At 46.1% G+C, this 23,643-nt stretch overlaps 1 protein-coding gene across 5 annotated transcripts in view; it reads right to left on the reverse strand.

Moving 5' to 3' along the window:
- Positions 1-23,643, reverse strand: part of GFRA1 (GDNF family receptor alpha 1) — a 196,641-nt gene that overhangs the window by 12,313 nt on the left and 160,685 nt on the right. For all 5 annotated transcript variants that reach the window (XM_016142494.2, XM_016142491.2, XM_016142490.2 and 2 more), the window contains 2 exons: positions 21,958-22,092; positions 18,020-18,204 (listed from right to left, as the gene is read on the reverse strand). In XM_016142494.2, the coding sequence (XP_015997980.2) occupies positions 18,020-18,204; positions 21,958-22,092 (320 nt within the window). The remainder of the gene's footprint in view (positions 1-18,019; positions 18,205-21,957; positions 22,093-23,643) is intronic.

The raw sequence follows: 23,643 nt of genomic DNA on the forward strand, positions 1-23,643 counted from the left end.
GACAGCGCCGGCCCAGTACTCGAGGTCCCATCCGCGGGCTCGGCACCCCCGCTCACCAACGGACCGTGCAAGGACACCTGCCCCCGCCTCTCCGGACACGAGGCTTTACAGACCACGACTTTAAAATACGCTCTCTCTTTAGAAAGAGGGAAAAGAGGGAGAGAGTGGATTCATTTTTCCCAAAGTCAGTTTTAACCATTGTTACAGCACGTCGAAAATAAATTATTTAATCTCTTTTATGAAAGAGTGTTCCACAATAGCGAATTGATAGTTCTATGGTTATGGGGGAAGATTCCTGACTCCGAGCTAACACCACACCGCAACACCCAGGGTTTTCATCTGGAAAATGGCGAGATGAAAATGATACTGGGGAAACCCACCCCCAAACCAGTAGCCCTGCTACCATTCTGGAAATCCAGGGAACCTGTTCTGTAGACACTTCATAAGCCTGGTCCCTCCAGCAGTGTTATAAAAATGTCACTGGCAGTTATCCACAAGTCCAGGCACGCCACATAATAGAATTTCCATGTCACTATAATTGCAGAGCCAGACCTCACCAGTCCCTGGCACTAGAGGGTTAATAAATGCATTAGATGCTGTTAACCTCTGTTACCTGGAGTCAGACCGACTACTCTCCTGCTTTTTACCCCTATGATTAGCTATTGGAAAGCCCGCCATGGTGCCAACAGCTTTCCTGTATAGAACTCAAAGGCACACACATAATTTATAGCTCCCAGTCAGGCCCACTCATCGGCCACTGGGCATCACACATGAGTTCTGCCCGCACTAGGCTCTCCCCAGCCTCGGGGACCAGCGGTCAGCCTCTGGAGCAGCACACTTGCTCTGCTTATGGAACCGGGGACTTAAAAGGGCGTCCACTCGAAACCTGGCCTTTGCTGCCCCAGGACTCCATTTCTGTAGAGAAGCCAGTGTTTAATCTCAGGTTTTTAGGCAGCTGTCAGCCAGCAGGGCATGGAACATTTCTCGACTTTCCTCCACGCATAAGAAAAGCCAGTTTCTGCTCTACCTCCAGAAAATTAAACCAGAGGAAGTCGCCCAATCCAATAGCAATGGACTGTCCAGGCTGCAGCCAAATGGTCATAATTAATGATGCTTCTGGTTCTTTTCTCTCTTGCTTTTCTGATTAGAGAGATTTGCTATATTAGGAACCTGTTTGCTTAATGACAGAATACAAGCAATAAACAGAGAAATACACAGACTGTAAAATGCAATCAACTTTGCTCTCCAGCACTCACTAAGTACCTAGCTGCATCTATCACACTTGTCAATACCAGTTTATTAGCATATGAGTCTTTTCTGCAGCATAAATTGGACCTTTGCTAGGGAAAATCATTGCATGACTTCTTCCCCAAACAGTCCAGAACTCAAAGCTATTTCTCTATTTAAATCTACACACCTTTCATTTTCTCGTAAGACAAAACATAGGAAGAAGGATGGGCAACTAATTCTGAAGGATAACTAAGCAGAGTTCTCGGCTTCGGAGTTTGCATTTTTCACATTGCATTTTAATGAAATCGACCCGCCTGATTACCCATTATATACCTGATTTTACAGGCCTATACACCTGATTTTATAGGGAGTACTTACTGTATAACAACAATTCGGTTGTGCACTTGGTACATATTTGCCCTATAATTTCTGCACAATAAAAAAAGAAGCAAGGAGCAATGTGCTGGTGCATGCGAGCTCAGTAACGGTGATCTGACCGGTGCTCTGTAGTCTTACATCCTTTCCAGCTTTTCAGATTCTCCCTATCGGACTTGGGAGATCCAAGGGAGGCTTTACCGCTGGTCTGGTCACAAGCAGTTAGCCAGCCTTTCTAAAACCCCTGCCACCGTCTACTTAAAACTCACCGTCGTGGTGATTTACTTTTCCTGCAAACTTGGTAGCAATCACTCGCAACCACTGGTCTGAATAATGTGCAGTAAAGTCAGCTACACAAAACAAGTGGACACATAAATAAAGTTTGCTCGGAAGCCTTTGGCTCCGGGGCTTGTCTTTCAGAGTCTGTGCTTGATGGGGAAGGGATCCATTTCCTCCAAGCTGACTTCTGTCAGTCCTATGGACCCTGGCACAGGGCAGGGAAGGGCCGAGGTGCTTTAAGGAGGGCAAGAGTGAGATGCGGCAAGTGTCCTTCTGAGAAGGGCCTGGCGATAATCCTTGGGCAGCTTTTCTGCCCTACCTCTTCTCCCTGCTCCCTCCAAGACACTGTCTACACATTGCCTGAACCTCAGCCAAAAGGCTGTCCTTACATTAAGCTCTAAGAAGGCCTTATAAAGATATTTCATTCAGCACAGGTTTAGGAAGGCCCATGGGATGCCAAGTTTAGTTAGTCTGGCTGGCTCTGGGTAGATTAAGCCTGGTCATAAGATGGGGGTGGGGAAAGGTCTGGAAGCCAGAAGCTAAGCTAAGCTAAGCTAAGCTTCCTTACTGGGAAGAGGTGCAGGCTCCGATGCCTGCTGGGCTGTTTAGAGGAGGTCTCCATACCATGAGTGCTGTAAACACACATGATGCTAGATTGTGTGTGTTGGGGAAGGTGGGTAGGGTGAGGTGGCCGTTTATAGCCTTGAAGGTTACTTGCATTCTTTCCTGTTTTAGAATCTAGAAGTTCTCAGATTCCTGGCACCCGTGAGGTGTTCCAAATTTAACAGTGCTATTTAGGTTGAGCTTAGGGCCAAACCTAGAGTAGAAATCCTCTTACCTGACAGGATTGGGGACCGGGCCCATAGGTCATCGGTCAACTAAGAAATTAAGTTGAAGGGCAAAATCATTAAATGGCTTAAAAATTATCCATTTGTATGAAACTTTTCAAAATTTCAAAGCTTCTTTTTTTTAAATTTAACATGAGATCTCTCCTCTTAACACGTGTTTAAGTGTATAATACAGTACAGTTTCTACAGGCACAATGCACAGCAGGTCTCTAGAACTCATCCGTCTTGCATAACTGAAACTTTATACCTGACGAAGAATAACTCGTCATTCCCCATCCCCCAGTCCCTAGAAACCAAAATTCTATTCTTTGCTTCCATGACTTTGACGATTTTAGACACTTCAGATAAGTGGAGTCATGCAATATTTGTTCTTCTGTGACCGGCTTATTTCACTTAACAGAATGTCCTTCGGATTCACTCAGGTTGTTGCATATGGCAGGATTTCCTTCTTTTTAAAGGCTGAATAATATTCCACTGTGTATATCGTATTGAATATTTTCATTTAAAATCTAAACGTCATTTGTTTACTGATTTTTGGATACATGACCAAGGCTACCTTCTTAAAGAAAAGCTTTTTAAAGAGTTTTCTGATGGGAGTTCCCTGGCTTATTATGTTCTACATAATCTATACCCATAATCCATGGTCTACAGCTTCCGGGTTTAGTTTCTCTAAAACAGGAGTGACATTTGTTGGATACCCGTAGATGAGTCTCAGTACACAATCTTTTTACATGTTCATCACTTTTCTCAGTCTTTAACAGTTGCCCCGCCCACACCTAATCCAAAGGCACTTTAAAGGAGTTTGCCTTTTCCAATATATTCGACTTAATCTTCACTGAAACAGCTATGCCTTCTTTTGTCTTCTTATTTCAATCACTCATGTAATATTTAATTCGATTATGTAAGCCAAATACTAGATACGATAGTACGAAAAGGTTTGAGAATAAACGCACCTGGCCCCTTCAAGCCTGCCTCTCAACTGGACGGAGCGAGGGGCACAGACAAGCACTGGGGGGACACCGCACGTTTGGGACATTGACTTGGGCATTTGACGTTTACAGTGAAATGGAGAGGTCCGCTGCTCTGGTGAGTCGCTTACAGGAAGGTCCGTTAAGAAAGCTTCTACTCTGATTTAGAACTTGCTCCTAGTCCTGGCTTTTCAACCATCAGCTAAAATGACAATAATCCCTGCCCTACTGAGGTACCACAGAGTTGTCCTGAGAATCGAATGTGATGCTCTGGGTAGAAGTCCTTTGAAAATCCGAGTTGCTGTTGATGCTCTCTTAGCTCTCTGTGGTCTCCGTGCTGGTCGTGGTTGGATTTGGGCAGGAGTGGGGGAAAAAAATGCAATAGTTCAGGCTGATTTGGCTTGTGAACATGATATCGAATAGAACCGGCTCATGACCTTCTCTGTTTCCTCGAATTTAAAAACGAATGCACTGAAAGAGATACAGTCCTGTAAGATATATCAACAGTCCTCCATTAGCTAAGCAGTCCCTCGGGCTTGCCTGTCAGTCTCCGGCACAGCATAAAAAGGATGCCCGCAGCCCCGCATCTGTAATTTAACACTGATGGGAGGATGGCAAGTAGCGCCGTGTGCAGACACTGTCTGTCGCAGGGAGCTTAACATGGAGCCGGTCCTTCTTCCTTCCACGACTTCGCAGGGCCACCTTACAGCTACTCTGCTTTTCTCCAAGTTGGGGCAACCGCACGTTGCAAGCTAACGTCAGGACACTGTGTGTTTCCATTCATGGTTAACTTGCTTAATTAGTAAAATATTCAGATAAGAAGCAATTATGAGCTGTATTTTAGCAACTTATGCCCAATTAACAATGAGATTACGCCAAACAACGTGTGAGAGATGTTTTGTTCAGAGACGGGGGTGGGGTGGGGGGTGGGGAGTGTTTTGTAGAGCAAACAGTCAGCCATAGCAGTGTAAAGGGAGCTAGGGGGATGGCGCTAAAACGAAACATTTTTTTTTTTTTCAAAACGCGCAGTCGGAAACGCAAATGTGCAAGAGCAACAGAAAAGATTCATCGTGGTCCCCGATGAGGAGTGCACGGAGCCTGCCTCGTCTGACATGTGTCCTCGTCGCCGTCAGATGGTATTTATTAAGCCTCTTGTTCTCCTGTGCATTTACGTGCAGTTGAGTGCAGGCCCGTAAGGGCTCTGTGACTTATGGTGGTGACTAAGGTTTGATATAAAATGCCACGGACTGGAGACATAATGGACCCGGGGCTTTGGTTCGCCTTTGGGTTTAGAAGATGGAGCACCCTTGGTGCAGCAAAAAAACAAGGTGAAAGCAAAAAAAAAAAAAAAAAGTAAAAACTTAAAAAAAAATGTGCTTTTGTAGACAAAGAAAAATATTGTACTTTTCAAGCAGGCTAACAGCGATGACGACTGTCACGATCACTATTGATAGCAGCCTCCACTGATGGTGATCCCCATGTGTTGTATGACATGCTCACAACGGCTGAAAGGGCTCTCTCAGGAAGGCAGTCTCCTTTTGTGCAGACCAGAAAACAGGGTTTCTGAGAGGCTGAGACTTGCCTAGGTCTCCACAGACTGGTGTGGCTGCACTGAGATTGGAACCAGATCTCTGACTCTCAGACCCGTGCATACTGACCCCACGCCAGATGCCATCCACGTTAGCTCCCAGAATCCTTAGACCGACCCTTGTAAGCAGTTCATGTCATCCTGCTGACCACTGAGGAAGGTTCCGAGGGGTGGGGGGGACAGTAATCAGCCCAAGATCACACAACCAGCATGAACAGAGATGACTCGGGCAGCCTAGAATCAACAAAGTGGCTGACAACGGGTATAGGGCATAGGGGGTGCTCCCAAGCCTCACCCCAGAAACCACAGCAACTTGTGCAAATGTGACTTCTGCTGGAGGTCAGGGGTCAAGCCGGGCCTGGCAGGTTTTGTTCCCCTCAGAGTCTCAGAGGTGAGTACCTGAGGGGCCTGCAGCTAAAGGGCAGGCAGAGGACAGCCACTCCAGGGGACACTGTTTCCCCCTCATCCCCATCTCAAGCTTCCTCTCTACATGTCCTCATCCGTGATGTGACTCCTTTTGTGCCACAAATACGAGGGGTGCAGAGGAGAAGCCCTTCATTGAACCTCATCCCCAAGAGAACCAGAGCCATTTTCCTCCCATCCGTGAGCTCTGTGTCTCAGGCACAAGGCAGAGACGATTATTCGGGGAGGTATGGTTGGTTAGAAGTCCTAAGGATGAAATGGTCAGTGGGGGATACGAGAAATTGGATTTATTTATAGTATGTGATCTAAGTGTGCTCAGAGGTATTCTCATAGTTTACCCAGAACGAGAGAGCATATTTATAGCCAAGATGGTGCAGACTCCCTATTCCTTTTTATTAAGCATGTTTATTACCCAGCAATTGGGTTAAGCAATTGTCCAACCGCTGAATTACTGTCCCTCTGATGGACCAGCCTTACTGCCCTCTGGACCACAGGTGCAGGTGGCCAGTGTCTCTCCCCAGAATGTACTGATGGGGTCTAGTCTTTCCGTTCCATTCTTATGTTCTCATTTTTTTTTGAGAAAAGTGGTTAAAAAGAAAAAGACATAAATGAGTGATCATAAAAAATCGGTTCAACCTAAAGCTGGTACGCACTCTGTATGATGCCCAAGGTCATTTCCCAGATGAATTTGGGGGTAAAGGTCACCAAATACCCTTAAGCACAGGCTTCTTCTGTCTCGTGGTTAGCACAGACCAACCAGGAAGATTAAAACAAAAATGATAAAATAGTTACTGTGCTGGAGGCGCTGTTACTGTGCTGAAGAATTTTAATTTGTTTAATTATCACAACCCTCCTAGGTGGTAGTGCTCATTATTCCCATATTACAAGTGATGAATCCAAGATTAAGGAGATTAAACTACTCTCCATTGGAGTCCACAAGAAGGTAGAAGGTTTGACTTTATTGTAGCAAGAAGCCTGGTTCTTCAGTATTTTCTAGTCTTAAGCACAACAGCCTCTTTTGCTTAAAAAGGCAACAAAATGAGAACTAACCACGCCACCATAGGCTCACTATCTGCATGATCCCCTGTCAAGTATTGGCACAGCCTAGGCCTGAGTTATAGCATCTCAAAGTGGGCTTGGTTTTGGAGTAAAAGGAATGATGGCATTGCCTCCACTTGCCGCAGGACCTCAGAATCACTACCCTTCGCCCCGTCAGAACGGAGAGGATGCCACCCGCTGCCGTAGGTCATAGGCAGAGACAACAGCTGAAGCCTGGAGCAAAGGCCTGTCCCTGGCCAGCGAGAATGAATTCCAGCTGTGCCATCTCTGCTCAGATGACTGTGAACTGGCCAAATATACCTACCAGCCATTGGGATGGAGAGCCTTAAGTCATTCCGACCAACACCGAATGCCAACTAGAAATTCTCTGGAGCTGACCAAGAAGGGTGAGGCAACTGGAGAACTCAGCGGGAGACAGAGGAAAGGCGGCCTGTACTTTTCAGGATGATGCAAGACAGGGGTTCTAGCTGCTGCGGGTGACCTCTGCCCAACTTACTTACCAGGCAGGCAGTGCAGAGGCAGCCTCCTCACCAACTCACGTCCCAGGCACTGTTTATTACTACTCAGAGTGGGCTGTGAGCCCCAAGCCCCTGGCCTCCACTCCAGAGGGTGGCGCCCAGCCACGTGGGACTTGCCCTGACTATTGCCATTTCTGTGTAACAGAAGCAGGGCTCTTGGCCGAAGCTGGTCTGCCCAGGAATCACACTGTACCCAAGGGTGCTTGGACCATATTCCCAAGGTACACCCAACATGCTCCACGGTAACCGTGCATGTGGACCTCGTCCGGGCCTGCTCTTTTACTGCCTTCCATTGCTTGAAAACAGACGCCTGGGAAATCCCAGAAATATAATTGGAACCACTAAAATCCCAGTGACAACATGAGACGGTGCCTTCTCCCTGACGCTGTCTGCTGATGCTTCTATTACTCTTAATGATAGCATACAATTACGTAAGGATTTAGAGCTCCCTGTTGCACTACTCTCTGCCTAGAATGGTGAAGTATGGATTATCTAGAGGCATTAATAAGAGACTTTTTAGAGCGAGGAGCTGAGGTAGAAGCAATACGATCAAGGGGCCATCTGCAAAATGAAGAACCTTCTCAAGACAGTTCTGAAAGCTGCCTGCTCCTGCTGAGGCTCTCCGGACCTAGCTGGTGTTCACCTTGTGCCTGGCAAACGGGCTTATTCTATAGTTATAGGAGATTAGGGATAAAAGAGAAAAAAAAGGAGAAAAATTATAATTCAGAGATACTACACTCTGTGTGCTTAATTTGGAGGGCTATGTAGTTGAGAAAAATAGATGCTACAATCCGCCTCTGTCGAAAAGGTGACATCTGGGTTCATTAAGGGTGTGCAATAGATTTTGATAAAGGCTATTTTCCTAAGTCATTAAATTGGTTTTTAGGAACTTTACTCTCCTTCATTTGAACAATTATTAAACTATAAAATAGGATGGCACAATTGCTAAAACCGTAATCTGAAATTTTACAGCCAGCTATAAAATACTATATTATTAAACTATACTAAAGATGCTGAAGCCCATTACAACTTTTTAAATGAATGATAAAACCCTTTACTGCTGATAAAATAATCTCAAATTACAGTACTATGCATTCTAACAATATGTTGAACCAAAAAGTTTGCTACAGCGCAAACACGCCAATCACAAAGAAATCATTACTTGAATTAAGTTTGCAGAAGCTAGAAATCTGATAACATCTGCTTCAGCAAGGCAGAGAACACCTGAGGTTCTCAGGTTGGGTCTGGGGGCTCGTGCCCCTCCCCCAAGACAGGTACCATTCCTCACATCCCCTCCACCACAGGACGAGCCAAGAGTCAGAGCCCCTCTTGTGTGGTCTAAACACTGCACAGGGCACACTTAGCAGGATCATGTTGACCAGGTAAGGCTTGTCGTGGTATAGCATTTTACCCCCTTAAAGTTGCTCTATCGGTGAGATTTTTTAAAATGACAAAAGTTTAGTTACTGAGTACGTGCCCCCTACACAAATATTAGGGGCTGAATTGCGTCCCTCCGAAATTCATCCATTGAAGTCCTAACCCCCAGTACTTCAGAATGTGACTATATTTGAAGATAGTGTCTTTAAAGAGGTTGTTAAGTTAAAACGAGGCCGTCGGGTGGGCCTGAACCAACTCAGACTGGTGTCTTTTAAGAGGAGGAGATTTGGACACACAGATACACCAAGGATGCTATGCACAGAGGAAAGACCATGAGAGAACACAGACAGTTGGCAGCCATGTGCAGGCTAAAGAGGGAGGCCTCAGGAGAAATCAACCCTGTGGACACCTTGGCCTTGGACCACTAGCCTCCAAAACAGTGCTCAAGCCACTGCACTCTGTGATACTGCACTCTGTGATAACGGGTGATATGCATACCTAGTTACCATGATACAATTCTCAGTTTTTGGTACCAGTTATACCCTGCGAGCTTCTATTTCCAACAGGCTTTGAATACACAATTGAGAACGGACGTCGGCATGCGGGACTGTAGGACAGCCTTAATGGAGTAATATTCCATTTGGAATTCTGAATTCAAGAGCTCTGCTGGACGAAGGGCTTTGAAAACACTCTATAAACAGCTATTTCAAAAAGTGTTGTTACAACAGCCTCTTTCCTCCCAGGGCTGACGTGGGTGGATTCTGGGATGCAGGTTCCCTCTGAGCTCATCGGCTGGCACCTGGGGAGGCCACTGGCAGCCTCTTCATGCTGGGAGTAGCTGGGCCCCTCACGCAGGGCCCCGGGGCCACTTGGCTGCCCGGAGCTTTGCTGTGAGGCTTCAGGGAGAGCCCGGAAGCAGCCTGGGTGGGGATGGAGGAGCCCTTCCGCTTAGCTTTTCTGCTAGGGAGCCCCCCATCCCTGCCGACAGATCATTTCTCCCAGAGTGGGGAAATAGACTCACTCTGAGCAGGAGAGCCTTATGCAAAGGAGACGCTCGGCATAGCCAAGATCTGGATTTTTTTTAATGAAACCAAAACAACAGTGAGTGCTAGAAAATACTCTGTAATACACACACACACACACACACATACACACACACACACGATGGAAACCTCACAAAGACCATAAGCCAAGTACCACAAGTAACATGCGGCATCGGGACCGTTTTTCTAACACAAAAGGCTCAGGCAACGGCATCTGTGCTGCCGCGGCCACTCAGAGTCAGAGCTTGTGCTGAGCACTCAGCGTTGCCGCGTCTGGCGCCGGCCGTGGGACCCCAGTCAATCTTCAAGCCCTGTTCAAACTCCCCATCCTCGAAGTCCATCCACGGAAAACCTGGCCGTGCTTTCGTGTAAACACATCCACGCTCATCATCTGGCAAGGGTCTCTTTTGAAATGTCACCTGTAGGGTACTCGTCCAAGGTGCTAGATGGGTAAAATATCATTCGAGAAGGTGAGGGTGTGAGGCCCTGAAGGCCATGGGCTCCTGCAGGTCCCTAGATGATGAGAACCCAGTCCGGAGCCTCAGTTACCACCACCTATGATGACCCAATGGCCATGTGATGGTGACTGTGCCTGCTTCACTGTCCTCGCCATTACCTGGGAAAGGTGGTTCCACGCAACAGTCACTTACAACTCGTGCTTCTTACCATGTGAGGAGGAGGAAACCTGACGAGACTCTCAAACGCCTCCATTCCTCTTGTTAGCAGAAAGGAAAGGCAGGCTCTTTGAGGCAGCCTTCATTTCCTGGGCAGTGGACCTCAACTGGGGGCGATTTTGCCCATCAAGGGACATTTGTCTTTAGGGACACTTTTAGTTACCATGATTTGGAGAAAGATGCTACTGGCTTCTAGAAGGTGGAGGCCACAGCTCCTGCAAAACACCCCACCACAGCAAATTCTCCAGACCAAACTGTCAACAGGGCCGAGGTTGAGCAAGCCTGACCTTGGGAACCATTCGATTCATAGCCAAGAGGTCACTACGTAATCCTAATTGACATTTCCAAGACTGGCATACAGGTGTGCAGCAAAGAATGCCAGGGAAGCACGTGACCTCCCATGGCTCTAAATTACCTTTCAAAATGATCACTCCGACAAGGCCTCCTCATCCATAACAAGTCTACTCTACAGGTGCAAAGCCCTACTGGTCTCACTAGGACTACAAAAGCCGCTGGAAAAGGGGTCTCATAAAGCAATGTATAACTCAGCCCAGCCCCTCAGAGCATTGTTCTGTTACTGAAGGTGGGACAAAGGGGGGCAGTGATTTCCAAGCACCGAAAGCCCCATGAAACTAACAAATAATAAAGTCTCACATAGTAGCGTCGCCTCTGAGCTGGGCACTGCCCCAATATGCTTTGCATGCAGGATACAATAGGCCCTAACACTGTCACCCCCATTTCATGGATGCGGAACCTGAGGCAGAGAGGACAGGCAATTTGCCCAAGGTTTCATGGCTGGTAAGTGGTGAAGCTAGCATGCTCCAAATGCCAACTCCAGCTTCCTTATGAGAAATGTCACAGTTTGCCCCTAGCATTAAAATTAAAATTTGACTAGCTTTCATTCCTGGTTTTTGGGAGATAGCCTCTAAATCCTTGGAAATTCTTGAGTGACACAGAAGTGTCTTTGTTATTCAGGAGCTTGTTAGGTCATACCTGAATTTAATGAGATGACTCAGGATGGGGTCCGTGACTAGAAAGACCAGCCATGAGTCACAGGGTTGAGGCTTAGAGCCACATGTGGCCAGCCCAATTTCCTGAGCTCCAGGAAGCAAAGAGACATGGAAGACCTTCCTCAATCACGTGTCCAAGGTCTCTATCAGTCATGCCTTTGTAATGAAAGCCCAAATAAAGCTCTGGCCACTGAAGTTCAGTGAAGGCTCTTAGTTAGTGACCGCACTGACGTGCCAGAAAGGCGATGTGACCTTATTCCGTAGAGAATTCCACAGAAGACAGCCCAGAAGCTCTCCACTGGAGATCCTCCCAGAGCTCAGCCTAAATATCTCTTCACTTGGCTAGTCCTGATTTGTGTCCTTTACAATAAAACAAAACAAAACAAAACAAAAAAACTGTAGTTGTAAATGGAGTGCTTTCTTGAGTTCTAAGTCATTGAAACTGAGAGGGTCATGGGAACCCCTGAATTTGTAGCTCGTTGGTCAAAAATGCAGGTGTCTCTAAGACCCCTGAGTCTAGCATCTGAAGTCAGTGCGATCTTGTTGGGGACCCTGTCCTCAACCTGTGGAGTCTATGCTAACCCCAGGGCCTGACATCCGGACCGAGCAGTATCGCAGGACACCAGCTGTTGTCAGATGAAGCATCATTTCTTCATGTTGGTTTACAAACGTCCGAAACTTCGACCTGCCAGATGCTCGACGGGAATTTAGGGACTGATTTAATATTCACCGAATGAATAATGTCATCCAGAAACAAAACAGAAAAGTGGTCTGATTTAGGTACTACGATGTTGCCATTTAAAATGCACAGAGGGGTCGATGTTGCTTTGCTATTCTTCTTCTTCTGATGGAGGCTCTCCAAGTCACAGGCCTTTTGTCCCCCTCCCCCCCCCAAAAAAAAAATGGAAATAATGCTACTAACCTCATAAGGTTACTGTCAGGAGTAAATGTGTATATCTATGTAAGTGTATATAATGTGCTTATACCAGTACTTGGCTCATGGGAAGCGCTAGATGCACATTTGCTTTATTAATGCCAGACCATAAAAAGCAGAGGTGATGCAAGTTATAAAAGCAAATCATTCTGGAATCTGTCATATAATTAGATTGTTTATAAAGCTTCCTAAAATGGAGCTTGGGGACCACTGTTGTACATGACATTATTTAGGTGGCGTACAAACATTTTTTATTGTTTTAAAGGTAATATTTATATAGTGATTTTGATATATACATTGAGAGCTAGCACATTCATTCACATATGTTTCTCAAATGCTATAAACAGTATATCTATTAATCGAATTTAAAAATACATATTGGGCAAATAATAGCTAGCAGAGGGCAGATATGAGCAAGACTATAAAATCCTGGTCTTTGAAGCTCAGAGGCAGGGCTCGTTATCAAATACCATCTTTTCTGCAACTAAGAGTGTTTCCTGTTTACAATTGTGTCACCTCTTCTCAATGTCAGTACTGTTAAAGAGATGTGGTGACGGCCCCTAGCAGAATCCCACGCTGGCTGGACCGAGGCTGGACCAAGATCGGACTGCTGCCCCAGACCCAGCACGCTGATCGCTAGGCTGTAGCTCCCAGGAAACTCCTTCTGCACACAGAGAGAGGGAGTTTGGGGTAGTTCTCACCTCTCGGACCTGGTCCTTTCTTCATTGCCTCTTGGGTTGTCTTTCTTCTCAGCCTGGTGTCCAAGGACCACCCCACTCCTTCCCCTCTTCCCTCAAGTCTTTCTACAATGGCCACCTCTTAGAACCAGCAGATTACCCCTCGGTTCAAACACTTCTGACGAACTAAGGAAGCAACATCTAAGGAGCTCGATCTTTCCCCTTCCATGGTCCCTGACCCCAGGCCTTCCTTCACAGCCCTGGTGTCCAGATTTAAAGCACTAACACAGCTATTCGATAACAATCAGAGTGATGGCCACTTTCCAAATGCAGAGGGTTGGCCAGTCCTGTTGGGCCCTTTGCATACAGGTATCAGTTCCTTTTATCATCACAACAAACCCAAGAAGTGGCTAATATTTTACGGCAGACATTCAGAGAGGGTAAGAAACATGCCCCCAGTCACACGGCAATAAGAAGTAAGCTGGGATTCTCACTCAGGTCCAACTAACTCCCAAGCCCATGCTCTTCCCAGCAAAGCAGCTCTAGGCTGTCAATAGCAGATGAAAAGGAAAGGGCTGGACTGAGCAGAAGGGGAGAGAGTCCCCACATCAGGCGCCTGGTTTGGAGATAAACACTCCCCCCGCCCCCACCTCCAGCTTCCTGCGCAAAATCCCACCACCCCGGCCTTGCTCTCAAGTACTTCTCCGCTGGAAGATTAACGGGACGCCAAAGCACCCCATTGCTCTGCTAGCATAAATTGCAAGAAAAACATTTAGAATATTGATTAAGTGCTTCATGCTAGAAGATTTAAATTTACCTCCTGTATTTCCAGGATTAGCTGACATAATGGGGTCAGTCTTCTGGCACAAATGATTTACAGAACGCCCATTGGCCGCTCTCCTTTTAAAATGCAACACTTAAATTTTTCACTTGGTCACAGCCAGTGGAGTCCTGGGTATTTAGCAGGTTTGGATAATCACCCTCCTGCCACACCCAGACTTCTGGGGTTTGGGCCTGAGAAGAAGTTCGAAACCATTTCTGGTCTCGTCTGTTCCTATCCAGTAAACAAATGGACTTTGTCTAGGTCTCTGGAGGGGTAGGGCACGCTGGCCTTCAAAAATGTCAAGTCTTGTTTCAGACAGAGATGATCTTCAATATCCTAGAACGCAGTATATTAATATTCAATATTCGAATTCGATACCTAAATACTCTAACACGTAGGAGTTAAGTGGGTTATGAGCATTGTTCTCCCCATTTGACCATGGAAACCAGGGGCCTACAAATGCCACTGTCAGAAGCCTTCACTACACGCCACCGGAGTTAAGAGGTGTACGGTGATGCCAAATACAGATTTTTCCAGTATTTACACCTCCCACAGATACTTATTTTAAATAAGCGATCAGTACAATCTATTCGGTTTAAATATTCTGAGCTTTTTCCAGCTACCAGGCCACTCAAGTGTGTAGAAGACGTAATAATTAGCAGAATTTTTAATACTTCTTTGTTTTTTTCATGTGATCATTTTGTACAAGTCAAAGGGATGTGCCAACAATAGCTCTGCCTGTGTCACGCTTGTTACTAATACGACTGACGTGGGGGCTTGGCAGGTTACCCAAAACCTGGTATTTTATCACCTCAGGGAGCCAGCACTTGGCCATTTCTATGACATTTTATACTAATCAATCAACTTTCCTTTTTTAAAGCCGAGCCTTTCGTAGGAACCGCAGTCGAGTCCTGCATGCCCTGCACCCAAGGCCATCATCTCCCCAGACAGCACTGTGTTTGGTTTGTCGATAATTACACGCTGAAGCTGACTTTTGAAAATGTTTATTCTTATTGCTTCCCTTCCAAGGGGGAAATCTATCTCAAATGTTAAGACAGAAACCCAAGCCCCCAAGAGTTTTCTCATATTATTGTATATTTTAAAATATTACAAGAGGGTGCTTCTCGAGGGGAGTGAACTTTAGAGCTGCCAAAGATAGTTGACTTTTTCCAAATCTGTTACCAATGGATCCCAAGCTGGGTTTAAGTAGGCTCTGTTCTGAGTAACGACGCATGTGGCTGGGACAAACGCCGTTCTAAGATATTTCTAAGACCCGTTGGCAAGTGGGAATTTATCTAGAGACAGCCGGGCAGGCAAAGGAAGGACAGATGGGGAGAATGAGTCCCCGGGGGGCCCTACAGCAAAGCAAGAGTCTTGAATCAGTTCCAGGGACCAGGTTCTCACGGGCTGAGGCCTGCCTCTCACCACTTGCGCATCTTCCGATCCTCCGGCCTCCAGTGATTCGCTCAAATACGCCTAACATAAGTTATCCTTAAAAGGTCAGCAAGCTGCAAAGAGTTTTACTGGCAGACTTTCAGTCCTCTCCTTACACCCTGCCTCCTGGGCCCGTTGCATGAGGAAATCCATGCCCTCACCCCCTGCATTGCCTGTGCAAACACGGGCTCAAGCAGGCGTGCCCTTAGGAGACGCCGTAAGGTTCTGTGGTCCCTGAAGGGCTCCCTGCAAGGGAGATGCTATGCAGCTCCGAGAGATGTGGACTGTGTGTGTGTGTGTGTGTCACAGGGAGGATGGGTGTGGCCGTCACCTCGGGAGTCCCACACCACCATTCCCCTCTGCTGAAAAGTTAAATGGCGGCCGTGACACGCTTTAATTCTATTCTCCCTCTATTATCAGGCAGAGTTCTGATCACTAATACAGGGTAAGGAAAGCTGCTGTTTCTTGGGAATGGCGCTCATGTGTCGTCTGACGTGGCTAGAGGACACACAGGGTCCTCCTTGCAGAGAGGGCTGTTTGGGCAGACCTGTCCTGGGGACAAAATGTTGTGTGTCCAAGTCACGCACAGCACCGTGGGAAGCGGGAGTCAGGGGCTGCGATCTGGGCTGGGGGCGGGGGAGGCCGCCACCTCCTCATGACTGACAGGCTCCTCTCCTGCTCTTGGGGAAAACTCTAATTCTGTGGTGTTTTGAATTCTTCTGAGATGTCAGCTATTAACTCGGTCTCACCTTCCAAAACTATTGACAAGCTGCATCTTGCCTACTATTTGTAAGTTCACTGAGGAGAGAATTGTTTTCGAATGTCCATCTTCACGGAGTTTCCAGAACACAGAAGGAGCTTAATAAACAGGCTGAGTGCTGCCCTGCGGGCACGCTCTGTGCACTTAGCCCATGCGGAAAAGAATCGGGCTTTGCTGCAGCCAAAGGCGGCCTCTTCTATGGGTCAGGAGCCACCTTTGTCCCTCTATTGTCCCCTTTACGATGACAGGGTCCTGTCCATCGTCTGGTTGCTTGTCTTTCCTGGTGCTAGAATCTGAGTGGGGACCCAATGACAACAAAAAGCAGACCTAGCAGGAAGAGGGACTCTGAGTACGGGCCAGAGCTGAAGAAGAGACTGTCTCTCTGTGGTGCTGTGCCCGGCTCTAGGGGGACTGGCTGGGGGACGCTGTGCAAGTCACTTTCCCTCCCTCAGGGCCCTGATGCAGGATGGAGCAGGTAGGTGCCATGGCACCCTTCCTCCCAAGCTTCCTCCTAGTTCTGGCATTTTCTGCACAGTGCTTTGGAAATGGGAAATGCTCAAGAAATGCCTTAAAGTATGAAGACCATCTGGTTGACCTTAGGCTGTGTGGCTGAGGGCGTGTATTGGAGAGTGGAGACCCAGGGGGACAGAGGACAGAGACCAAAGCTCCAATAAATGGCATAGGGGATATGCCAGGAGCAGAGGGGACATGTTGGAGTGAGAAGGTATCAAGCAAATCAGAAGTGTGGAAACTGCCCCAATACTTTCTAGGGAGCAAAGTGAGTGGGAGAGGATGGTATTTGTCCAAATAAGGGTCCGGTGAGCTTTCTGGTGAGATGGATCATTAGTAGGGAGTGAGGGGAGAGAAGGGAGGATGTACCCCAGTGACAAGTGTGAAGTATGGCAAATGTCACAGCAAGGTGCTTGGCACAAGTCCCTTTCTCTAGCATGAAAGGAGGCAGAAGTCACCATGTGGTCACCACTACCCCCCCAAATACAGAAAGAAACATGAAACATACACGAGGCTCCTGGATCCCCAGTGCCGGTTCTGTGACTCACGGCTCCACAGGCTCGAGCCAAAGTTACCTTGCTGAGCCCCCGTGTCCTCGAACGAGAGAACGAGGCTGACTGTGCCATAATAATAGCATGTCTCCCGCAGCTGTCAGGAGGATAACATCCGAAGAGATAAAGTGTGCGAAAATACTTTGTGAACATAGAAATATGTAATGTCTTACCAAACAGCTGAATACTAATTACTATGAAAAAAAAATCAATAAAAAGGCAGAATAAACATTCTTGACTCAAGCCAAGAAGGCACTGTTGGTACCTTGTGGTTCTGCCCTCGGAAGGGTGGATAAACCCCAAAGAAGCCCCTTGGCTGTGCGTGCTGGGCTCTGTTCACACAAGGGTTTGCTAGGCAGCTCCTCACAGCTCATCCTACCGCCGAAAAGCATTTTCTTTTGCTTCTTGAAGAACAAATCTGTACAGGACTCCACACGTGACCTAACGCTTCACTAATAACACTGTCTCTGGTTTCCTTTAACAGACAGTTAAATAATCCACATTCGGTTTAAGCAACAGTAATGGGGACAGACCCAAGAGTCCCTTTCTTTTCAATATGCTGCTGCTTTGTAGAGAACACAGAATAAGCAGAATAAATAACATCTGATCCAGCTTTACCACCCTCCAAAAAAAAATGTTAACGATCCATCTGCCCAGTCCCTCCCTCTCTCCACGTCCCGCATTACAAGTGAAGATGCCAAGGGCAGATACACAGGAACCTCGACCGAAGTTCCGCCCCTAGTCACTGGAAGTCAGTTCCAAAGTCCATCTCTCTCTCCACTCTACGCACTTCTCAGTCTCCATTTATCATGCTTAAGACGCACTTTTAAGACTCGAACTTGAGCATCGATCACTATTTACTCCTAAACGCATCCCAGAAAATGAGTCTGCGTCCTGCCAGAAGTGAGCCGCACGGGATGTTCACTCCCTGCTCTTACCTGTAAATTTGCACAAGGTGGTAAAACATGAGTGGGGATCTCATTCTCGGACCCTGCTGGCCCCAGGGGTTTGTTCTTGACCCGGAAGGCGGTGGTGGTGGTGGTGGCGGTGGTGGTCTGAACTCGGAGGGCCGGCTGCCACACAGTCACGTCGGAGCCATTGCCAAAAGCTTGAATTGCATTTTCTGCAATAAAACAGGAGGAAATCCAATTTCGAAGTCGAGCGTCAAATTAACAGACAAGCTGCATAAAGTCAGAGAGGCCCGCTAGAAATTCTGGTTATAGCACTGGACTTCATTGAACAAAACCCACCTACCTATCCACCCTACACGTGTTGGGAGCCTGACATTGGGTCAGATGTTCAAAAGTCAATTTGTTCATGAAACACTGAGCTGGACACTGAGCTATGCTCCAAATGCAATGCATATTCATTATGTTCCTGTTTACATGCCTCGTCCTTGCCTTGGAACACTCATCGGTCGAGCCCTCTGAAATCCAGCCTCAGATCTGTTATTTGGGATCACGACCACTGTCCCATCTTCCAGGAACATCTTTGTGCCCTATCAAAAGCATATACTAAACGCAAACTCATTAGTGCTATTTTTTAAAAAGTACAATATCCCTAATTATGAGATTGAGGCGGCTCAGTGGTGTTCACATTAATCGGACAGTAAAATTAAACAGCAAAGACTGTCATTTGCTGTCACAGAGCACCTACTATGAGGCTTAGGCGTTGCTCACAGTACAAATCCAACCAATTTCTTTAAAAGAAAAGTCTACCCCAGAGCTCATCAATAATATAGTGAAAATTTAAGTAAGATCATTTTTTTCCCCTTTCTGCTCCCAGTCTTCCAGAGGAAATCTGCATAATTAGTTAGGAACAGCCCTGCTTAAAAGAAAAGTTTAAAATGTAAAACTTTAAAAGCTTATTACAATTTCATGGGATTAGATTGTTTTTATGGCAAGAGTAAATTGGTTGTGTGTTGTTCCTTTGCCCAAAATGAATAAAAAACAGTTTTTAATCAGGTCTTTGGGGATTTGGCCTGGATTTAGGACTTTTTTTTTTTTTTATTTTGTATTCATTGTATAAGAAATCAAACTCCTCCATTTGGGACCTGAATGTGCAAATTGTTAATATATGACTCTTAGCTGGCATTTTTCGATACACAAGACAGAATAATTTAAGCCTACTGCTCCTCTTAGAAGTGACATTTTGTTCTGAAAGTGTTATCCTTTAAGTTCAGAAAATTGGAAACTTGTTTTCTACAACTTTACAATTTTTAGGCTGCAAGAAACAGCTTCAAATGAATATAAATGCGTTTTTTATGCCCCTCGCCACGTTACATGGCTCAACGGGTGGGTGACACATACAGAAAGGAGTGTATGGGGGGCTGGTTTCCTAGAATGATCCAGAACAAGGATGAAAGAACAACGAAACCTTCCACTTTCTCGTTAAGACATGCAGATTCGGGAGGCCCTTTGCTGTTCACTGGAACTACCTGTGCTCTCCAGCGTGTTGGCACTGGCACCTGGGGAGTTGGTTTATTTTGTCCATTTGCTCATTCATTCATTCAAACGTCCATGGAACATCTACTAAGTGCCAGGCACTGCTTTATGCCAGGTGTGCAGCAATGAACGTCATTGACAGCCATGAAAGACAGAAGGTCCTGCTCTCATGGAGGTCACATTATGGGTGGGGAGACAAATAAGTAAAATATACAATCCATTAGGTGCTAAAAGCAGTGCTTGGAGGACAAGGATGTAGGGGTGAGGCACAGGGAGCACTGGATGGGAGCGGGGGACGGCAGGTCGGACGAAGTGGCCCAGGAAGGGGAGGGTGGCATCTGAAGAAAGACTTGAGTGACAGCAGCAGTCGCCTCCACCATCGGCTCGTTCTGCTTTCTTCCCCTCACATCTGTCATGCACTTAGGTGTAAAAATAACTGTTTCCTCCCCGCCGTATCCAGAAGTAAACAATAGGTTGGAGTCTGGTTCATGACAGGGGAATTGGAGGAGGTTTGGTTAATTTGAAGAGAGCAGAACTGGGTTATTGCATGTGGGCTGAAATGTACAAATTCCAATTCCTTCTACTCCAGGGCCTTTTGTGAGAGACTGAATTTACAGCCTTGTGTCTTTGATATGCTGTGCTTTTCTAATCAAAGTATAAATAAAATGACTATACAACATTCTGGCTGGCTTTGGTCCCTGTTGAAGACCAAATGCATTTATTTTTATTGGAAAGTCATTAGCAGTAAGATACCAAACTATTCTTCCCTTTACTGACATATTATTAAGCAGGGACAACCTTAGTTTCTTTGTGAGGGAGTGGCTTTCCAGCCGGCATGGGTATAATCTTTCTCTCGCTGACCTCTATTGTCATTGCTTTATCTTCATTAAATCTTGTATTCTGCCAGAAGAGCATGCAAGGTGTAAGAAGAAGGGGATATATTACACACACACACACACACACACACACGCACACACACACACGCATACACACTTTTTTAAGGCAAGACCAAACAAGAGGTTCAAGGCTTGGCGAATGACTCCATCCTGAGACTCGTTTTGCCAGTTTGAATTTCACTTAAGCATCCAAAAGCTTGTTTTAGTTTTAATGGTTTGGCTACCAGCCACATGACTCAAGTATGTAGTGAGCAAATCACTTGAATTAGTCTTGTCAACAAAGGAAACAGTGAGAAGGTTTTGGAAGTACCATGTGCACATGGTAAATTATTAGCTAATTCTTTAAAAATCAGCCACTATACAGCAGGGCATCACGGAGAAATTGTCACTTGAGGACAGGAGGTGACTAAGCCTTGATTCCTAGAAACTTGGTCTACACCTGCCACCAGGAAGTCATGGCTGGTCCCTGAGGTTCAGGCATATCTACTTGTTCATTGAGTCCTTCAATATCAGGCATGACAAAGAACCCTTGAGGGGCAGAGGACTGCAGAAGGAACTCAGCCTTTGGATCGTGTCTTTGGCACAGACGGTCTGGGTGAAGACTGGCCCTTTACTCAACTGTGAAATGAAGATAATAATGCCAACATCTCCCAGGATTCTTGCGCAGATTACAGCAAAGGTGCTAATGTATAAATCACACTCTCTGTACATCGAGTTGAAGGCACCCCAATAAATTAATGGTGCCTGCCACAATTAAATGCGAGTGGGGTACTCAAGCATCCCAGCTGGGTCATCGCCTTGAGCGTGCAGATCTCAGTGGATAGAAGAGAGACTTGGCCCCACGCTTGTGAAGTGCATCTGATGAAAGCTGATGCTCATACCCGTTCATTTCTCTCCATCCCTCTCCCTTTAGGAAACATTTCCCAATTGCCTCAAGGATACTGAAGTCATAACGGATACTGTTTCCAGGCAGGAGTCCCCCACCTGCACCCCCGAGTGCTCGTCCCTGTCTCCCGAGATAACCGACCACCCCGAGGCTGCCGGCTGCAGCACCAGCTTCTCTCGCTCAAGGATGCTTGTCCTCTGAGCCAACCCGGAACATCCAAGGGGCTACCAATGTTAATATTCTAATTTTTCGCAGACAGCCCTTGGAGGCCCACCCCCATCTAATTTGTCTGAGTGCCTCACATCGTATATTGCATCCAGGTTTTAAGAACCTTTGGAACACACTCCGTGCTGGTTGCCAAGATCAGAATTTGAGCTGTGGGTAGGAGTGTTCTTTCCCACGTAATGTACCCTCGGTTATTTGAATCTCTTGCTCTCTTGGCAGCACCCAGTTCATCACTTGTTCTGTTCCCTGCTGCGTCATTACACGGTGTGGCCAAAAGGCATTTGATTCGCCATCAGGGATCAGGAAAACAAGGGACAGGAAAGAGAGGAGAGAGGCAGATACAAGAAATACGGAGTTACAGCTTGAGCTCAGGGAGGAAAGCGTGCTTGTATGCTCGTTTCCGGGCTTTAAAAAAAAAAACTCACTAAGACACGTATTGTCCTTGAAGAAATTCAAGAACTTCAAGCACTCTTCCAGGTCATTCCCACTGTTGCTGCAGTCACACCACGGGGCCACGCTGAGGCTGCTGGAGTCTATGTAGTTGGGGGTCATGACTGTACCTGGAAGAGTATAAAACAAGGTATTTTATTCTTGTGCGATGATCTGAACTTCTCTAGACCCTGAAAAGAAACAAATGTCCCTCCGATGGCAAAGGCATTGTGGAAAATTACAAACATTGTGCTTGCTGAGTGGTGAATTATGTTAAGCAGTGCATTTTCTTGGCAATTTATCTGATATGCGCACACAAAATAATTTACATATTTACTTAAAAAATCATAACGGAACTCCTTGAGCTACACTTAGGGTATTTTTTTTTTTTCCTGAAATGGTATGGACGTCATGGAGTAGGAAGGAATTAACGTTGAATGCATGAGTTACCAAATCCCTTGCTTTTTCTAAAAAATGTCATTAGTCTTCATAAATAGATAGAACTGGTTTTCCATATCTTAAAAATCCTTTTAGGACATTGAGTCCACTTCCCTCAGAAGCAAATGGCTTCTTCAGAGAAATACATGGAAGGTTTGAAGTTCTCCTTGTGGGTTACCCTACATCTTGAATGTACACAATGAGGCCACTGCTCACCAGACTCTTGACAGATTTAAATAAAGTCTTTCGAGTCGCGAATGAATTGGAAATAAACAGTGAAAATTCTCTAAGCTGATGGCTCCTGGAGCATTGTCTCAATAGTCTTCAAAAGTCCTCAAAGAAATACGGGGTGGTCTTTCTTGCCGCCATCTTTCTGTATCCATGGTTTTTCTCATGAATTCTGTACTGGCACAACTAAACAATGCATTTAGACTTAATACAACCCAAATGTCTTCTCCTGGGTGGCTCACACTAGGCAGTGCCTCCTCATGCCAAAAAGCTTTCTTTTTTTATATATCGTGTGAGAGTAAGAAGTCACAGGCGGTCAGTGATCCACAGGGTATACTGGGTTCATAAGCAGTAAAAAAAATTCTTTGTAAGCTCTTCTGGGTCAAGGGCATGTTTTCTTGGCTCTACATTCTTTACTTGAGCCACATCATATGCCATTTTGCTTTCAGATGAGAACTTCATCCCACAATAGAAAGGAAGCTCCTAACCTTGGGTGAGACAGGAACGGGCATCCCAAACCCTGATCAAAGAGGTTAAAATGAGCCACTACGGGGCCTGGCCCCACAGTGGTTCCCTGACATATGGAAGAAATAGGCACAAGCTTTATCCTGAAAGAAGTTAGAATCCAATGTCCAGCGCAGAGGGAGATCTGGACGCGACCGAGAAATGAATTTTGGTCTGTAGAATGCATTGCCTCGACCAATCATTCCCCCAAGTGATGAGGCTTTCAACATCCTCAGGCATGTAACAGTTTGCCAAGCCAGAAATGCCTGGCAGCCCTGCATCTTGCACTCGTGGAGGATTTAACAAGCGTGTTTGTCTGGAGGGATACGGATTGAGGTGTCAAGAGTAATTTTATCTGGGAGTTGATTTGTAGATCTCCTTTGGGCGTCTCTGGATCTTTTTAAAAACTTTTTACAATGAGCATATATTGATTACTTCTGTTATTTCCTAAACCTGTAATTCCATAGTTGATAAGTAACCCCCTTCTAGAGGCTTATCTAAGAAAAGGAGAG

This window comes from Rousettus aegyptiacus, unplaced genomic scaffold (genome assembly GCF_014176215.1).
Source record: "Rousettus aegyptiacus isolate mRouAeg1 unplaced genomic scaffold, mRouAeg1.p scaffold_m13_p_6, whole genome shotgun sequence".
In the NCBI taxonomy this organism is placed as follows: Eukaryota; Metazoa; Chordata; class Mammalia; order Chiroptera; family Pteropodidae; genus Rousettus; species Rousettus aegyptiacus.